We start from the raw sequence: 17,246 nt of genomic DNA on the forward strand, positions 1-17,246 counted from the left end.
TCCTATCAAAGGTGGAAATAAATACTTTATTGCAGAGTTAAACGAGCAGAGACATCATCGATGACATGTCACACAGTATCGGGACTACAGCCAACGTGAAGATGACATGCTAGCATTTTTTATAGCGCCTACAAGCCAGATTCATTGGATAGATCTAGCGCTAGGCCTGTCACCCCTCGGCGCTCCAGCTGTGATCGAACTACATGTGCTGGGATAATTTTAAAGGGGTTTTCCCAAGGTTTAAACTTATTCCCCCCCCCCCCCCCCCCCCCCCCCTATCCACTGGTTAGAGGATAGAGTCTGACCGCTGGGGGACCAACCAGCTGAGACCTCCTCCCAATCACTGGGGGTTCTGTTCTTCCTCATATGAAATGGGGCAGAGGTCAAGCATGCACGCCGCCACTCCATTTAGGTCTACGGGACTAGCCAAGTGCTATACTTTGCTTCTCTCATGGAGGGGTGTGCGCATGCTTGACTGATGCTCCATACAGGGGAACCCAGGACACCAGTTCTTGTGATCAGTAGGGGTTCCACCTATCTTGTGAATAGGAGAGAAGTTTAAAATCTCGGGAAAAGCATAAAGGGAAGCGTAGTCCAGCAACAGATGGAGTGCTGCAAAGTTTCCAGCCCCAGTCTAGCACCTGACTGACAGGTGGCTGCAGTTTACAACCCTGAGTGCTGGTACCTAAGGCAGAAGCTTGGATATGGCGCAGCCTTCACAATCTGCACCACACGCTACAACGTACCTAAGGTTCAGAGGACAAAGACGTTATCTACAGAATAACCATAGAAAGCAAACGTCCCATTATCGTGAAACGTGGTGCTAGCTGCAAATAAAAAGAACAGCTATAAAAATAAAATCAGATCCTTTACAAGTATTTACATAGTGGAGGAGTTAAAAAATAAAATAAAATTCCCTCGAGAGACATTGCAAATAATATCTGGCATCCCCCACACTCATCATCCCTCTACTACTGTTGCTGAGCTGGGTGTAAGGCACCAGTCCTCGTGGGAGGGACAAGTTACTTGGCACATAACTCCTCCCACTAGGGGAAGAGGCAGACACCAAGTTCATTGTGGCCATTCATGATGGCATACTTGTCGCTCCAGGCGGCCTGGGAAAATGCATAAGGATGTAGGGGACAGTACAGTTCATTACAGTTTATGTAAATTTATTCTAGACTTATCTATTCCTCATTCCACTACAATCCAAATATGTATTTTGAGGAGAAATTCCAACTTGTGTACCAAACTACCTAAACAAAGAAATCCTCTCACCTGCTCCCTGCCATGCTTCCAGTCCAAGGTCTGGACACATCCGAACGGAGTCATGGCACTGTTGGGTCAAGTCACAGAGGAGACCACTGATTGGACCAGATGTGTACAGTCCTGAAACTGGAAGGCAGCAGGTAAGTAGATTTGTTTGGGTACAGCACAGTACTGGCCAGTTCCTGAAGCTAGAATACCCCTTTAAGGAATACAACCATAAAAATGCTATAGTACATTTTAAAGACAGAGTGGAGTAAAAAAAAAAAAAAAAAATCAAAATGCAATTTTAAATATTTTTTTGACAAAACTGATCAAAAAAGTGGGTTCCATGATTAAGAACTATTGTATTCTTGTGAATCAAAATCAATCGGCATCATGCAACAGTTGCAAATCTAAGACATCGTGCAGACGGGCATATTCCCTTTAACACCCAGATCCATATGAAGCTGCGAGTTCTGTTCCTTTACATATGGAATACCCTGGCTGTGCCATCAATCTATGACCCCCGACATCTCACTGTGCTCCGTGCACACGGCCAAACACAACTGGCTTTTGCTAGAGGGATTTTGGTGCAGGTAACGTGAGGCACTAGCTGAGGAGTAAACCTGGAAGAAGCTGCTCACCTAAACCTAAGCAACATGATCCTCTTCTTTCCTTTAGGTTGGCTGCCATGAGTGCACCCATTCTGCTACCCAGGGCTTATTTTAGAAAAAGTGATCATGTCTAAAAGGGCTCTGTTCACATTGCATTTGAAATTGTGTAAATTTAGGGGAGGAGATAAAAAAAAACCACTAAAAACTTCTACGACATGTTCAGCACTCCTGGGTCAGGTGCAGGTAGGCAGCACATGGAGAGCAAAGGATACATCACCAATTATGAAACCAAGCGGTAATCTGTGTCGTCCCATCTGTGCACAAAAACAAAAAGGCCTATAGAAAGTTTTTGTTCTCTGACATGAGCCAAACTACTTATCTTGCCTGTGTAAAAAAAAAGTCAGTGACAGGAGAGGTAATGCCATGTGTGTGTCCTGCAGAGCTAAGTCAGCGATGTCCGGTGTATGCCTTCAACCAGGAGGTGACGGAGGCGGCGGCAGAGGAGATCATGCCCCCAGCGCTGCTGCTGGCGATGGGCTGAGACATCATGGTGCTCTCGCTCTCCTGCATCTCCGCTGGTTGGGAGGGGATGTCGCAAAACTTGGGACTCGGTAGATTTTCCCAGTCAGTGCCGAGGTCTGTCTCTTCATCGCTTATGTGCTCATCTCCACTTTCATCGCTCTCGCCAGCCCCGCTGGGATCTACGAATTCCATAGAGTCTTCAAGATCGGCGCTAATTTCAAAAGGTCCAGACCTATTGAACAGAAGATGGAAAATCTTAATTCGGTCAGGTTCATCCGCTCTAATGGAGAGACTACACGCATGGAACAGGGTTCTTGAGAAAACAAACTGGTTATAGAAACACCTCCACAAAAATTTAGACTCTCTGGCCTGTTAGAAAGGTACATAAGGTAAACTTCTTACCCGTGACTGCATTTGTGAGTTATAACCTCCCTTCTGTTCCTCAGCCTTGTCATGTGACCAGCACTCTGATCTCCACCTGACACAGGACTTCTCTCTTCATGCCTACGAGACTGACATTGAGGCTCACATAGGAAACCGGCATCCTAAACACACATAAGATGCTGTGTTCTCTGGATAGTCAGAGTGCTGGTCACACAAAACAGCTGAGGATCAGAAGGGAGGGGTTAACTTACAAAATACAGTCACGGGTAAGAGTACCTTCACTACAGTTTACATCATGTACCTTTCTAACAGGTCAGAGAATAAAGCTTTTTGTGGAAGTGCCACTTTAAGGATTATCCACTGTGTATGTGTGGCAGAAGTCCAGGTCCTTAAAAGGCCACAGCATACCTGGAGGCTTTAGCCAGTGGCAAGAGCAATCAAAGACAACCGTGACTCTAAAGAGAAGATGGGAGCGTTTTTTGCTGCTTCCGTCTGTTCTCGCACACAGAGCGCTTATTGTGCGCCATGTATAAAATAGCGGCACTGCTGCTTCTACTTGTCCTGGTGGTCATGTGACAGGTCACATGATTGCTGGAATGGCGGTACTAGGAGGCTGCTGTTGAGTCTTATCAGACAAGAGTGACTGCAACTGGGCAATACTTAGCAGCAGCCTCCTATAACTGGGGGTCTCACTCCAAAAAATTGCTCCCCACCCCAATTGCTGTGGTAAAGTAAGAAAGAACAGGAATGAGACATGTAATTTCCCCCTCGCGCTCCCTCCTCCCTTTCGCCCATCCCTCTGCCGCCCATCCCCCTCTCTAGATAAGCACAAATAACGTAGGATATTACAAAAAAAATAGCTATAATTTAAAAAGCTAATTTTTCCTATTTTTCAACTTATAAACCTAAAAAAAAAAAAAAATGCTTGGAAAAAATAATATAAGAGACCTGCTCTATTCACGATAAAAATGTTGTAAAAATCATGACACATGCAGAAAACTGCTGCACTGATGTTGGTCCTTAAGACCAATATTCCTGTAGTGTGGAAATTGTTCCAAAAGCATTATCCCCCAAATCTAAAAGTCCCCTAAAAAACTTTTGAGTCCAAAACAAAGTCCACCTCCCTTCAGAAGTACAAACCGTCTTGGTTGTCCGAGCTGCGGGCAGCTGTACATGAAGAACAAGTAGTTCCAGTGTGAAGGAGCTCGGAGAGCACCTTCCAGCTCCACACAATGGACACTGTGCTAACACCACGTCACTGCCGTACAATGAGGACACTGGAAAGGAAAGATTTCAGGCTCACCTGCCCAGGTTTTCACTGTCTGAACTAACCAAGTACATGAGGTTCCTGAGAGTATGTAGTGGATGCAGAAGATCCAAGTCCACGTGCTGCAGAAGAAATGGAGCTATTTTACCTTACAGCATACAAGAAAGCAAAACATACCTCCCAAGACAAACCACTGAAGTACCTGTATGTTTCAGGGGGGCCCCCCCCCCCCCCAATCAGCTCTCCTGAATGGTCTGTCTAAGGCAGGGGTAGGCAACCTCCGGCACTCCGGTTGTCGTGAAACTACAACTCCCAGCATGCATACTTGCGCTGGTCTTATCAGAACTCCCATAGAAATGAATAGAGCATGCTGGGAATTGTAGTTTCACAAAAGATGGAGTGCCGAAGGTTGCTGATCACGGGTCTAAGGCTACATTCACACTACAATGGTAGTCTATGGGGGTGTTTCACATGGCATTTCTTTTGATGGCCAGTGAATAATGTCCTATTCTGCCCATTTTTCATTTTGTTTTTAACGTCCATTATTCAGAAAGACGTTAGTGGAAAAAAAGTCTGATAAAAAAAAAAAAAAAAAAAAAAAATGGAGCGTTTTGCCTTTTTTTTAAAGTTGTGCGAATGTGGCCTTAAAGTGTCTACCTTTTTCTTACTGATGATCTATCCTCTGGATAGGTCATCAGCATCTGATCAGCAGGGTCCAACACCTGGGATCCCCGCCGATCAGCTGTTTGAGAAGGCAGCGGTGCTCCTTGCCGTTTCCCACAGGCCAGTGATGTCACGACTATGTCACGTGGCCTGAGCGCAGCTCAGCCCCATTCACTGCCTTCTTAAGCAGCTGATCGGCGGGTGACCCCACCTATTAGATGCTGATGACCTATCCAAAAGATAGATAATCAGAAAAAAAAAAAAAGGCGGAAACCCCTTTAATAAATACGTATATTGCTCATGAAATACCAATGTGCCATTACGGTTATATATTCATCACCAATTTCTTTCTATCCATACATAAGCACCATTCTGTTTTCATAGGTGCTCGGAATATGCCACTTATTACAATAATACGATTAGAAGACACTTCTACCGACCTGAGAAAAGCACAGGTAGAGGATGTTGGAGTTCAGCTTATTCACTGCACGATTAAACTTCCACCGGCTCAAATTCTCACCACAAAATTCACTATGAAAACCCAGAAAAAATAAGGAAATTTAGTCAGCAATGCCGTTTTTTTTTTTTTTTATATATATATATATTTTAAGGCTATGCACACCTTTGGGGGCTTTCTTTTTTAATGATTGCCTTTTACTCATCTTGGGCTACATATCATTTTTTCAATGTTCCGCCATTTCTGGGATACAAGGGTTAAAAAGGAGTCTGATTGCTAGCAGTCATTTTGTGTTTTCTTTAAAAATCACATCATCTGGCTGATCATGTGTAATTCTTATCTCTGATCTTCTGACCTGAAAAATTTATTTAAGCCATATTCTTATCGGTGTGATAGTTGAGCTATAATGAGCGTTTATGAGGTCAGGAGATCAGAGGTACAAACACCACATGAGTCGGGATTTAAAGAAAGCACAAAATGCTTAAACAGATTTTTAACCCTTGTATCTCAGAAACAGATAAATATTTTTAAGACCTTATGGAAATGGAGAAAAAAATAAATGATTTTGTAGCCCAGAATGAGTAAAATGCAATTATAAAAAAAAAATGCCCCCAAAAGGTGTACATTTCCTTCACTGCTTTTGTCTTCAAAGAGGAAAAAAAATATCTTCGGTATAACATCCGATGCCTACGTAGGTACATTATGGTCCCATAGACATTGATGGTTCTGTACCATACAGGTGTGCATGACGCCTTAAAGGGAACCTCCCTGAGGGCAGCATAAAATAGTGACAGAAATGCTGATGTCAGCGGTGTGTCACTCATGAGCTAAAAGTAAGTGGCTGCTGAGAACCAGCATCATAATCACTGCAGCCCAGGCCTGGAAAAGAGTCAAATCTACCTGAGAAGAGTCCTGGTTATTCCTAATCTCCTGCTCTCTCCCCACCTGCTGATGATTGGCAGTTCTCTCCTAGAGAGAAAGAGAGAAAACTAGGTAGAAGACTGTCAGCCATCAGCAGGTGCGCAGGAGAGCAGGAACTCATGAATAACCAGGACTCTTCTCAGGTGGCCGGGACTCTTTTCCAGGCCCAGTCTGCAATGATTGTGATGTTGGTTCTCGGCAACCACTTACTTTTAACTTATAAATGACAGACCGCTGAAATCCACTCACCTGTCTATACTTTATACTGCAGTTAGTATGGGCAACATAAAGTTGATGACAGGTTCCCTTTAAATTAAAAATGATTTTCCTCGCTTCTACCTGATGTTTTTTTTTTTCTCTCTTCTTTTTGTTCAAGATATATTGCACAGCAGTTTTTTTTTTTCTTTTTCTTTCTTTTCAGGCTGGTTACAGATGGACGCAGTCTCAGTTAGTTCAACTCAACGCTTTATTTTTGTTTGGTCTTCAATGCTTCATCACTGAATATTATCAAGTGTTACATGTGCTCATCCAATATGTATGTGATGTATTTTGTGTATTATCCTTTCCTTGAACTCCTGTGCACTATGCTATTGTAAAAGTGTATTCACGTTTTTGTTTTATATACCATAATAAACATACAATTATAAAAAAAAAAAATATTAAAAATGATTTTCAACGTCTTCTAACAGGTCTTCGGGCATCTTGAAGGAGTAATCCCATCTCAGCCTTTCAGTGAGGAGATCGGAATAAACCTCATAAGTGCTGGCCGGGATGGCAGAGCAGTCTCGCTCTAGTTTCTGTAGCTCCCATGGCAGTGAGCTACGCTGTTTGCGCGCAGAGCACAGCCGGCTTGGATGTTTCCATAACTCCAGCCATCTCTGGCCGGCGCTTCCTATGAAGGGCTGAGATGGGAGTAAGCCTTTAAAGGTCATGCTCACAACAGCATCAAGGCTTTTAAATGGTCACTGATGAACCCCACTGACTTTATTAGGGGTCGTCTGGGATTCTGCCATTGCTTGCTCCACCATTCTTCCTCTTAAAAGTGATGGAAACAAAGAAAAAGCCTCTAAACCAGGCATGCTCAACCTGCGGCCCTCCAGCTGTTGCAAAACTACAACTCCCAGCATGCCCGAACAGCCTACGGCTATCAGCCTACAGCAGGACATTGTGGGAGTTGTAGTTTTACAACAGCTGGAGAGCCGCAGGTTGAGCATGCCTGCTCTAAACAGTCATGTGAACAGAGTCTGAAAATACAGTTGAGACCATGGCTCGCTCCTGTATTACAAACAGAAGGGTAAACATTGAGTGTTCACCGCTAGATCAGGTCTTATGTGGCTCATACCATAAAGCATGTATAAATGAGCGCAGCTCTGAGGGTATAAACAGAGTGTTACATAGAACTAAAACAAATAAGCCATATTAGTCACAGCGCGCTTGTTTTCCTACCACAGGGTGTATACTTGCCTATTATACAGCTTTCGTGGAAGGCTGACATTTAATATATGTGACAGAGTGTTGACGAGCTGCGTTGCATAGCATAACGCTGCGCTGATCGTGTACGCCGGATTATTGTGTTCCATGTCTGAAAAAAGACAAAAAAAAAAAAAAAAAAACGAACAATGTCATGTTTTCTTAAAAGGGTTTATCCCATGAAAACTATCACCTATCAACAGGTTAGATCATAAATGTCACATTGTTGGGGGTCTGACCACTTGGACACCAGCAACCCCAAGATCCGGGGTTTTAAAGTCCCCTTTCTGCAGGGAGCAGCAGTGTGACAGTCCACCCCTTCATTCACTTGTATGGGACTGAAGGAGCAGTCTAGATCAGTCCCCTAGAAGTGAATGAAGATATGCGCAGACGAGAGCTCCATTGAGAGATGGGGCACGGGGACCCACATTTCTCAGGATGATGGGGATAGTAATGGTGGAACACCCAGAGATCTAACATTTATCTCCTATCCTCGGATGGTTGATTAAAGGGCTTATCCAACTCCTATAATGACACGCCCGGGGCCCTTATATAGATTATACTTACCCTGCTCCGGCACCCGCGTCGCTTCTGATTGCCCCCGCCGCATCACCCAGGGTGCTAGGAAGGCCCGCTATTGGTTCCCCCCCATCACCAGATGTTTTGATCCGCACGACGGGGAGATGCAGTGGTGGCCATGAGGGGATCAGAAGCAATGCGTGTGCCGGGGAGAGGGGCAAGTATAACCTATATGAGGGCCCCGGGCATTAAGAGGGAGGAGTGTCCTTATAGGGGTTGGATAAAAACTTCACTGGCGACAATAATTTTGTCTCAATGATGTCTAAAAAGTTGCAAAATCACAAGGTTTGCTACTTTTTGTACCCAAGAAATCAGGCGCAGGGAGAGGATAACGTTCCCTTAAAGTCCTTCTGGTCCCTGCAATCATTTTGTGAGGTGTAGAAATTGCTGAATGAATACGTTTCTATCCACCCAAACGGCAGCAGTCATTACCAGGCCCGGGCGTGGTCTTCTTCTCCTCCACCCAGTTGTAGTACGCAGAGTAATCCCCATTGTTGGGCAGAGTGATCCAGGGTCCGGCGATACTAATGCTGCTATCTCCGTTGTGATCATCACACACCCATCGTCCAGAAAGGTAAGTGGTCCTGCGGGCTTCGGCCAGTTTACTCACAGTGCTAGAGGTCATTGCATTGTCGTTCTCAAATGAGACATCGTCCGGATCCCTGACGAGAGAGGATCACAAAATGACACAATTTGCACACAAGCACACATTCTTGCTCCAGAAATGTGCGGTATACAATAATCCAAGTTCAATGTAAACAAAAAAACAATAGGGCTAACCAAATGTTATACTGGTAACCAATTTTACTAAACCAGTGTTCTGTTGTCACTGGTTAAGAGGCCTTGTGATAGTCGGGCCCCGTGTGTGGTCCTCCTGGTGCTGGTAGCTATGTGGATTATTGTGCACAAGTAGCATCAGGGATCATGCACATGGTCATAGTACAGCTCTGTTTTGCACAGGTACATTGGGCCTCTGCTGTACCTCGGTGTGCCTTTCTTTATGCATCTGGACTCCATATGCATGGAAGCATTCTCCCCTTGAAGCATTGCTCTGTACATTCGGGACCCACCAGACCCCATACAGCTCACTACTATGGCCTGTACATGGCCCCATAGAGCCTTTACAGCTCCTTAGCACCTTGAGCTACACAACCTTTGGGCACTGCCCTACAAGGCTTGTACCCCCCTCTTCTTAAAGGGGTTGGCCCAGGTGGACAGGTCATCAATGTCAGATAGGAGCAAATCCCAGAGGTAGGAGCCTCACCTATCTAGAGAACAGGGCCCCCCCCAAGTCCATTCATTACTATGGAAGTTCTGAAAATAGAGTGAGCGCACTCGGCTATTTTTGGAAGTCTCATAACGGTGAATGGAGAGCACAACGCACTAGTCCTTCATGGCACTGCCGTCTATTTTCAGAACTCCCATAGCAGAAAAGGTGGCCGCGCATGTGCAGCTACTCTCTGTTCACTGTGAGGGTCCCATTTGGTAGAGAGGAGTGGGTCCCAGACACGGGACCTGGCGCTATCAGACATTGACGGCATATCCTAGCGATAGGCCATCAATGTCCCAGATGGGTTAACCCTTTTAACGTTCAAGAGCATATATGAAGGTCTGCATTAATATGACCATAGAGCTGTAGCTCGCTGTCACCGTTGGACGGTCAATAGCACGCCAGGTGCCGAAAGGTCACTGGCACCACCTAGAGCTCCTAGATCATGTGAGAACAAGCATTATAAAGATGGAAGTATCAAGCTCTGGGGGTTACCTTGTTACATTTTTGACTTCCCCTATGGGGAATATAACTGAAGTCAGCTCCAGGATATGTGACCGCCGAAGACTTGCCAACTCTGCGTGTCGGCTCTTTAAATCTTTGTTCCTTTTCTCCACTACCACGCTGAGCTTATGGTTCCTCCTCTGAATCTTCTCCTTCTTCTCCTGATGCCTATGACTCCTGAGGTAAAGTTCTTGGTTGTACTTTTTAGACTTGGAAAGAAGTTCAGAATCTACCAAGAAAAATAAAGGCAACTTAAAAGTGGTTGTGCCATAAACTGCTTTTCACTCTAACTTTTATCTTCAAGTACTCTAGGCCCCATTTCTCCTTCGATTGCTCATTTGCAGTTTTCTCTCATCTCCCATGCTTAAAGCCTACTTCCTGGTTCCAGGGCAGCGAGATTTGCTTGTGACACTAACCAGATCATATTCTACCTCCACATACTCAAAATGTTCTGTCTAACTGGATTTATAATTAGCAAAATTCAGCATTACGCCTGTGTGTCCGTCCGTCTATCAATCCATGACATTGAAGGACAGGAAAAGAATCGCTGTGAGCATGTGCGTCCTGTGTGACAAGTCTCCACTACAGGACGCAACCAACAGAAAATCAAAATCAAAATAATCGTAGGATAATAACTTTAGAATAAGGCAGTTTTGATAAATGGTTTTTGTGGAAAGTGATATAACAGCGATACCGATTGGGCGGAATACATTAGCGGTACAACCCCTTTAACTGTTTCAGGACCAAGCCATTTTTCACCTTTCTGCCCAGGCCATTTTAAGCAAATCTGACATGTGTCACTTTATGTGGCGATAACTAAAACGCTTTTACTTATTTAGGCTATTCTGAGACTGTTTTCTGGTCACATATTGTACTTCATGACAGTGGTAAAATAGTCAAAAAAAATAATCATTATTATTTATTTAAAAAAATATATATTATAATAATAATAATAATAATAATAAATAATAATAATAATAATAATCATAACCAAATTTACCAAAAATCATGCAAAATTGTCAAATTTCAATTTCTCTACTTTTATAATAGATAGTAATAACTCCAAAAATAGTTACTACTTTACATTCCCCATATGCCTACTTCATGTTTGGATCATTTTGTGAATGCCAATTTATTTTTTGGGGACATTAGAAGGCTTACAAGCAAATCTTGACATAAAAAAATAAATAAATCCAAAACCCACTTTTTAAGCACCAGTTTAGGTCTGAAAGTCACTTTGTGATGCTTACATAGAAACCACCCAAAAATGACCCGATTTTAGAAACTACACCCCTCAAGGTATTCAAAATTGATTTTACAAACTTTGTTAACCCTTTAGGTGTTCCACAAGAATTCATGGAAAATGGAGATAACATTTCAGAATGTCACTTTTTTGGCAGATTTTCCATTTTAATAATTTTTTTTCCACTAACAAAGCAAGGGTTAACAGCCAAACAAAACTCAATATTTATTGCCCCGATTCTGTAGTTTACAGAAACACCCCATATGTGGTCGTAAACTGCTGTACGGGCACACGGCAGGGCGCAGAAGGAAAGGAATGCCATAGGGTTTTTGGAAGGCAGATTTCATTGGGGTAAATTTAAGCTGCCGTGTCACATTTGAAGCCCCCCTGATGCACCCCTAGAGTAGAAACTCCAAAAAAAAAAAAAAAAAAAAAAAAAAAAAAAAAAGACTCAATTTTGGAAACTACGGATAAGGTGGCAGTTTTGTTGGTACTATTTTAGGGTATTTTACGGTGTTCACCTGAGTGGTTAGGTCATGTGATATTTTTATAGAGCCAGTCGATATGGACGCGCGATACCGAATATGTATACATTTTTTTTTTTTTACTTTATTTTGGGGAAAAAGACGCTTTTTTTTTTTTACTTAAAAAAAAAAAAAAAAAATTACTTTCTTTTTTTTTGTCCCACTCTTGGAATTTAAGTTTTGGGGGTCTGATCCCCTTTACAATGCATCACAATACTTCTGTATTGTGATGCATTGGCTCTAAGTGTATTACACTTCACCCTGTTAGCCTGTGAGATCCAGGGGGCTGGATCTCACAGGCTCTCCTGGAAGGCAGCCACGATGCAGCTGCCTTCCCTGCCATCGGGTCCCCGTCACAGCAGCGCGGGGAACCGATGGCTTCTTCCTCCCTGCACGGACATTGCACGTGCCGCCGTCAGAGCTGACTGCGGCCGTGCAGGGGTTAATGTGCCGGCATCTGTGATTTCACCGATGCCAGTGCATACAGCAGGGGTCCGGCTATCAGTCACTGCCGGACCCCTGCCGCGAATCGGGCAGGCGCAGCTCCTGCACCCGCCCGATCAGCGCGCCGTACATGTATGGTGCTGGGCGTTAAGGGCATGTGACTTTACAGTTCAGGTAGAGTTTTCCCTTGAGAGAAGACCTTTCATACATTATAATCTTTCGTCCGCAGAGAAAGCCACAGATGACTACACTGATCACATATTGCCCGGATTCCCCATAGATTCCAGATGATCACTGGGGACCGTCCGGCGGGATGTCCTGTGATCAGTTTATTCAGGGGTCCCTTCGGACAAAAGAAATGGGTGCGCACAGTGTACGACCTAATAATCAAGGACTGTGGTGTCTTATAATAATAGAGTATACAAAAAAAACCTCCATGTATTAAGTAATCACAGAGACGTAATCATAGGTGGCAACACAAACGAGGTGTGATCAATACTGGAGAGAACGTCTCTCCTCCACTGCATGTTACAGCATGTGGTGTGTTGTATGAAAACATGTATGATGTCAGGCTTTCATGCCATGAGCGCTTTCGATCTAACAATCAGTCTCGCTCCTTCATGTTCCCCACCACGACTGGTAGGTTTATGTCCTAACAAGGTTTCAGCTTTTCAAGAGCTTTCTGATAAGCATTGGTGTCCAGAAGAGGAAGACTACTAGAGACTATCTCTGTGCATGTAACCAAATATAGTCACGTCGTGGTCACCAAGACAGGAAGTCAAGTGGTTGTAACCCACACATCACGCAGAATACATAGATAAACAACATGTAATACTAATGATACTATATGTCTGCAATGGTCATGTAATGAGAATCCTTGGACTGGCAGAAAATGTGGGTAACTAACTCAGTGACAGAAAACAGAGGGTGGGTATGAACGGTAGACTTTGATTGGGCCACCATCACCAGTGGGGGACTACAGGGGTCAGTATCGAAGGGTCACCGTCACCAGTGGGGTACCACAGGGGTCAGTATCGAAGGGTCACCGTCACCAGTGGGGTACCACAGGGGTCAGTATCGAAGGGTCACCGTCACCAGTGGGGCACCACAGGGGTCAGTATTGAAAGGTCACCGTCACAAGTAGGGCTGCACCAAAATTACAAAACAAAGAGGTTTATATCATTTTACTTGAAAAATTATGTTCAAAGGCCATATTAAAACAAATTGTGCACGGCACCGTTATGGGGAGGGGGGGGATCTGTGCACGGCACCGTTATGGGGAGGGGGGGGGGAATCTATAGATGACATTATATAGCATCTTATGCTATATGTGTCATCCACAGCCCCCCCCCCCCTTCTTCCCAATAACAGTGCACAGACCCCCCCCCTTCTTCCCAATAACAGTGCACAGACCCCCCTCCCCCTTCCCAATAACAGTGCACAGACCCCCCCCCCCCTCCCCAATAACAGTGCACAGACCCCCCTCCCCCTTCCCAATAACAGTGCACAGACCCCCCTCCCCCTTCCCAAAAACAGTGCACAGACCCCCCCCCCCTCCCCAATAACAGTGCACAGACCACAGACCCCCCTCCCCAATAACAGTGCACAGACCACAGACCCCCCTCCCCAATAACAGTGCACAGACCCCCCTCCCCAATAACAGTGCACAGACCCCCCTCCCCAATAACAGTGCACAGACCCCCCTCCCCAATAACAGTGCACAGACCCCCCTCCCCAATAACAGTGCACAGACCCCCCTCCCCAATAACAGTGCACAGACCCCCCTCCCCAATAACAGTGCACAGACCCCCCTCCCCAATAACAGTGCACAGACCCCCCTCCCCAATAACAGTGCACAGACCCCCCTCCCCAATAACAGTGCACAGACCCCCCCCCCCAATAACAGTGCACAGACCCCCCTCCCCAATAACAGTGCACAGACCCCCCTCCCCAATAACAGTGCACAGACCCCCCTCCCCAATAACAGTGCACAGACCCCCCTCCCCAATTACAGCCCCGCTGCTCACAGCAGACTATTCTGGCAGTAACTTTTACTCAGCGCATCTTTATTACCTTACAATGAAGCTCAGGTAACAGGCAGAGGGGGCGGCGGAGTAACATCACTCACTCACCTGACGCACCTGCTCCGCCCACTTTATGAATGAAGGAGGCGGAGCAGGCGCATCACGTGAGTAAGTGACGTTACGCCGCCGTCCGCTCTGCCTGTTACTGGAGCTTCATTGTAAGGTAAAATAAAGATGCGCTGATTTAAAGTAAACCGCCCGCATAGCAACGAATCAGCGATTATTCGATAAAGTCAATTAATCATTGCAGCCCTAGTCACAAGGATCAGTAATGGTGGTCAGATCACCATCACCAGTGGGGTACCACAGGGGTCAGTATCGAAGGGTCACCGTCACAAGGATCAGCAATGGGGGTCAGGTCACCATCACCAGTGGGGTAGCACAGGGGTCAGTATTGGAGGGGATAAGAATAGGATTCTTTACTGTAAGAGCAGTGAAACTATGGCTATCTGATGATGATTTACACTAGGGCAGCGATCAATAACCTCCGTCACTCCTGCTGTTCTGAAACTACAACTCCCAGAATCCTCCTTTCATTTCTATGGGAGTTACAACAACAGCCAAGAAAGTGTGCATGCTGGGAGTTGTAGTTTGTGAACAGCTAAAGTGCCGGAGGTTGCTGATCCCTGCACTAGGGGCTGGATGTGGGAGTCTAACATGGCAAGTTATCAGCACTAGACTCCTGGGCCGACGATCCAGGGAATGTTATTCACCTTTGGAGTCGAGAAGAAATTTTTTCCCTAAGGCTGGGTTCACATCACGTGTTTTTCCGTCTGTTTAACGTATATAAAAAATGTATATGTTAAAGGGATGCTTCAGACTGATGCCATACAGTGGCACCGTTCACCATAGAGTTCAATTATAAAAAAAATGAAAAAAAAAGTACTTTTTTTAACATTGTAAAAAAAAAAAAAAGTATATGTTTTTTTTTTTTACCAGGATACAAGAATATGGTGTGCCGCGTTTTTTGTATCTTTTTTATTTTTTCTAAAGTGTATGTCAAACAGAGGCATAAAACGTGATGTGAACCCACCCTTAGAGGAGTAATGTTACACACGCACACACCGTAGGCCGGCAGGATACACTTTCATAAAGTGATTTTTTCTGGACTCATTCTTAATAAAGTAAACCGCCGACGTCAGATAAATATTTGAGTTGAATTTCAGGCTCAACTGATTTAGACTTAAAAAAATAAAAATAAACTTTTTCCGCTCATTTATCACGGAAATTTCCACAAGTTCAGAAGTCTGCAAATAGTCATCTTAAGCTGCAGATTAAAAGGGCTACTAATAAAGAACAAGAGTCTTCTTGTGACCTCCTCACTCCGGTTTCTGAGGAGTAAGGACTTGTCCCGGACATGTTTGCAGAGTGAAATGAGCCCAGGTTCTTCCTGGACTGGCGCCATTCACTGAGTGCGTACTGAAGGCCTGACTACAGGGAGGACGCCCGCTGACCACACAGTCCAATATTAGTCCTCCACCCAGGTTATGTGGGCAGTGAAAGCAAAGACTCTTCTCACAAGATGGAAATGAGGAAAGCTGCCATGTCCTCCACTACTAGATGTGAATTTCCATCCTCATCCCAAAACATGATGCCAACTAATCTAGGCCAATTGCAACACTCCTTAAAGGGGTTTTTCAGCTTCAAGGGAGGTTTCCCCTATACACAGAGTAGGGGGCTGGGACCCACACCGATCCTGTGAACAGGGGCAGGTTTTGCATGCACACTGCCGCTCCATTCATTCTTTATGGGTACAGCGTTAAGCTATCCCTCGTCCGCTCTCAGGATGGGTGGGGGTCCCCCATCTTGTTTATAGGTGATAACTTAGAAACTTGGCACAACCACTTTAAAGGGGTTATGCCATGGCTGTTGTAAAAAATGAAAATGGAACATTATAGGACATGACAACCTCTTTCTAACAAAGCTAGAACCAGCCCTGTACCTCACATGGATCCAGAGATCTCACCGTTCATTGCTCCTATGGCTCGGCTAGATGCTCTCCGGTTTAGTAGCCCAGTGGGCGCGTCCTGTCTGGGGGGCATGTCCTTCATGCTGCAGTTCTCTCCCCATCACCGCTTTGGGGGGCATGTCCTTCCTACTGCAGTTCTCTCCCTGTAACTGTCAAAGCTTCTAACAGTTGATGCAGCTAAACAATGGAACTGAGCATGTGCGACCAACTCATTAGGTGGATGTGCAAATTACTATACAGATTAAAACACAAGGTGGCGCCATTATAATGCAGTAAAGAGTATTTAAAAACTGGAGCATTAGAAAATTAGAGAAGTAACTTGTTTTTCATGTTGAATTATATTATATATTATAATGACATTTAATGGTGGCAGAGCCCCTTTAAGTAAATAAAGGCAATCACTGTATAATAGACATTTCTGTACTGTTCTAATACACTTTAGGGAAGAATTTTAAGAATTGGTTAAGACCAGAATTTTATACACCAGTCTTAGAACGGTTTCACACGAGCAAGTTCATTGCAAGAATTGCACTCCGCGTGAGAGCATGATCCTCTGTTCTGGACAGGAGCGCAGGGCATTATACGGCTTTATAATGCTGTGTGCCTCCGCTTGACCTTCTACAGGATCATAGGGACATAAATCTGTCACTATGATCCTGTAGAAGGTCAAGCGGAGGCACAAAGCATTATAAAGCCGCATAATGCCCTGCGCTCCTGTCCAGAACAGGGGATCATGCTCTCACACGCGGATCGCGATTCCCACAATGGACTCGCTCGTGAGAAACAGCCCTTAATCTGATGCAACATGTGCGCCACAGTTAGGTTCAAGCCTCTTAAAAAAAGGCATTGTCCATCTTTTATATTTTGATGTTTTATATACTGATTTTATTGATCCTTCAGATAGTTCATCAATATCAGATTGGTGGGGGGTTTGACACCGCCTACGATCACGTTTAAATCACCCTCCTTGCGTTTCAATTTCGATTCAATAAAATCTGTATAGCACTACCTGCTGTTTGTCCTTTTCCTTATTTCTTGTCCACCTCACTGGAGGTGGTCGCACGCTCTCAGTTTAAATCTTCA

At 44.7% G+C, this 17,246-nt stretch overlaps 1 protein-coding gene across 1 annotated transcript in view; it reads right to left on the reverse strand.

Annotated features, from left to right (window-relative positions):
- The window catches only part of ATG14 (autophagy related 14), a 36,450-nt gene continuing 19,204 nt past the window's right edge, over window positions 1–17,246 (reverse strand). The window contains exons 5-10 of the mRNA XM_040411846.1: window positions 9,891–10,128; window positions 8,558–8,787; window positions 7,541–7,658; window positions 5,139–5,229; window positions 4,072–4,157; window positions 1–2,616 (exon numbers count right to left, since the gene is read on the reverse strand). Of these exons, the coding sequence (XP_040267780.1) occupies window positions 2,310–2,616; window positions 4,072–4,157; window positions 5,139–5,229; window positions 7,541–7,658; window positions 8,558–8,787; window positions 9,891–10,128 (1,070 nt within the window). The 3' untranslated portion in view covers window positions 1–2,309. The remainder of the gene's footprint in view (window positions 2,617–4,071; window positions 4,158–5,138; window positions 5,230–7,540; window positions 7,659–8,557; window positions 8,788–9,890; window positions 10,129–17,246) is intronic.

Source organism: Bufo bufo, chromosome 11 (genome assembly GCF_905171765.1).
Source record: "Bufo bufo chromosome 11, aBufBuf1.1, whole genome shotgun sequence".
NCBI classification, from domain to species: Eukaryota; Metazoa; Chordata; class Amphibia; order Anura; family Bufonidae; genus Bufo; species Bufo bufo.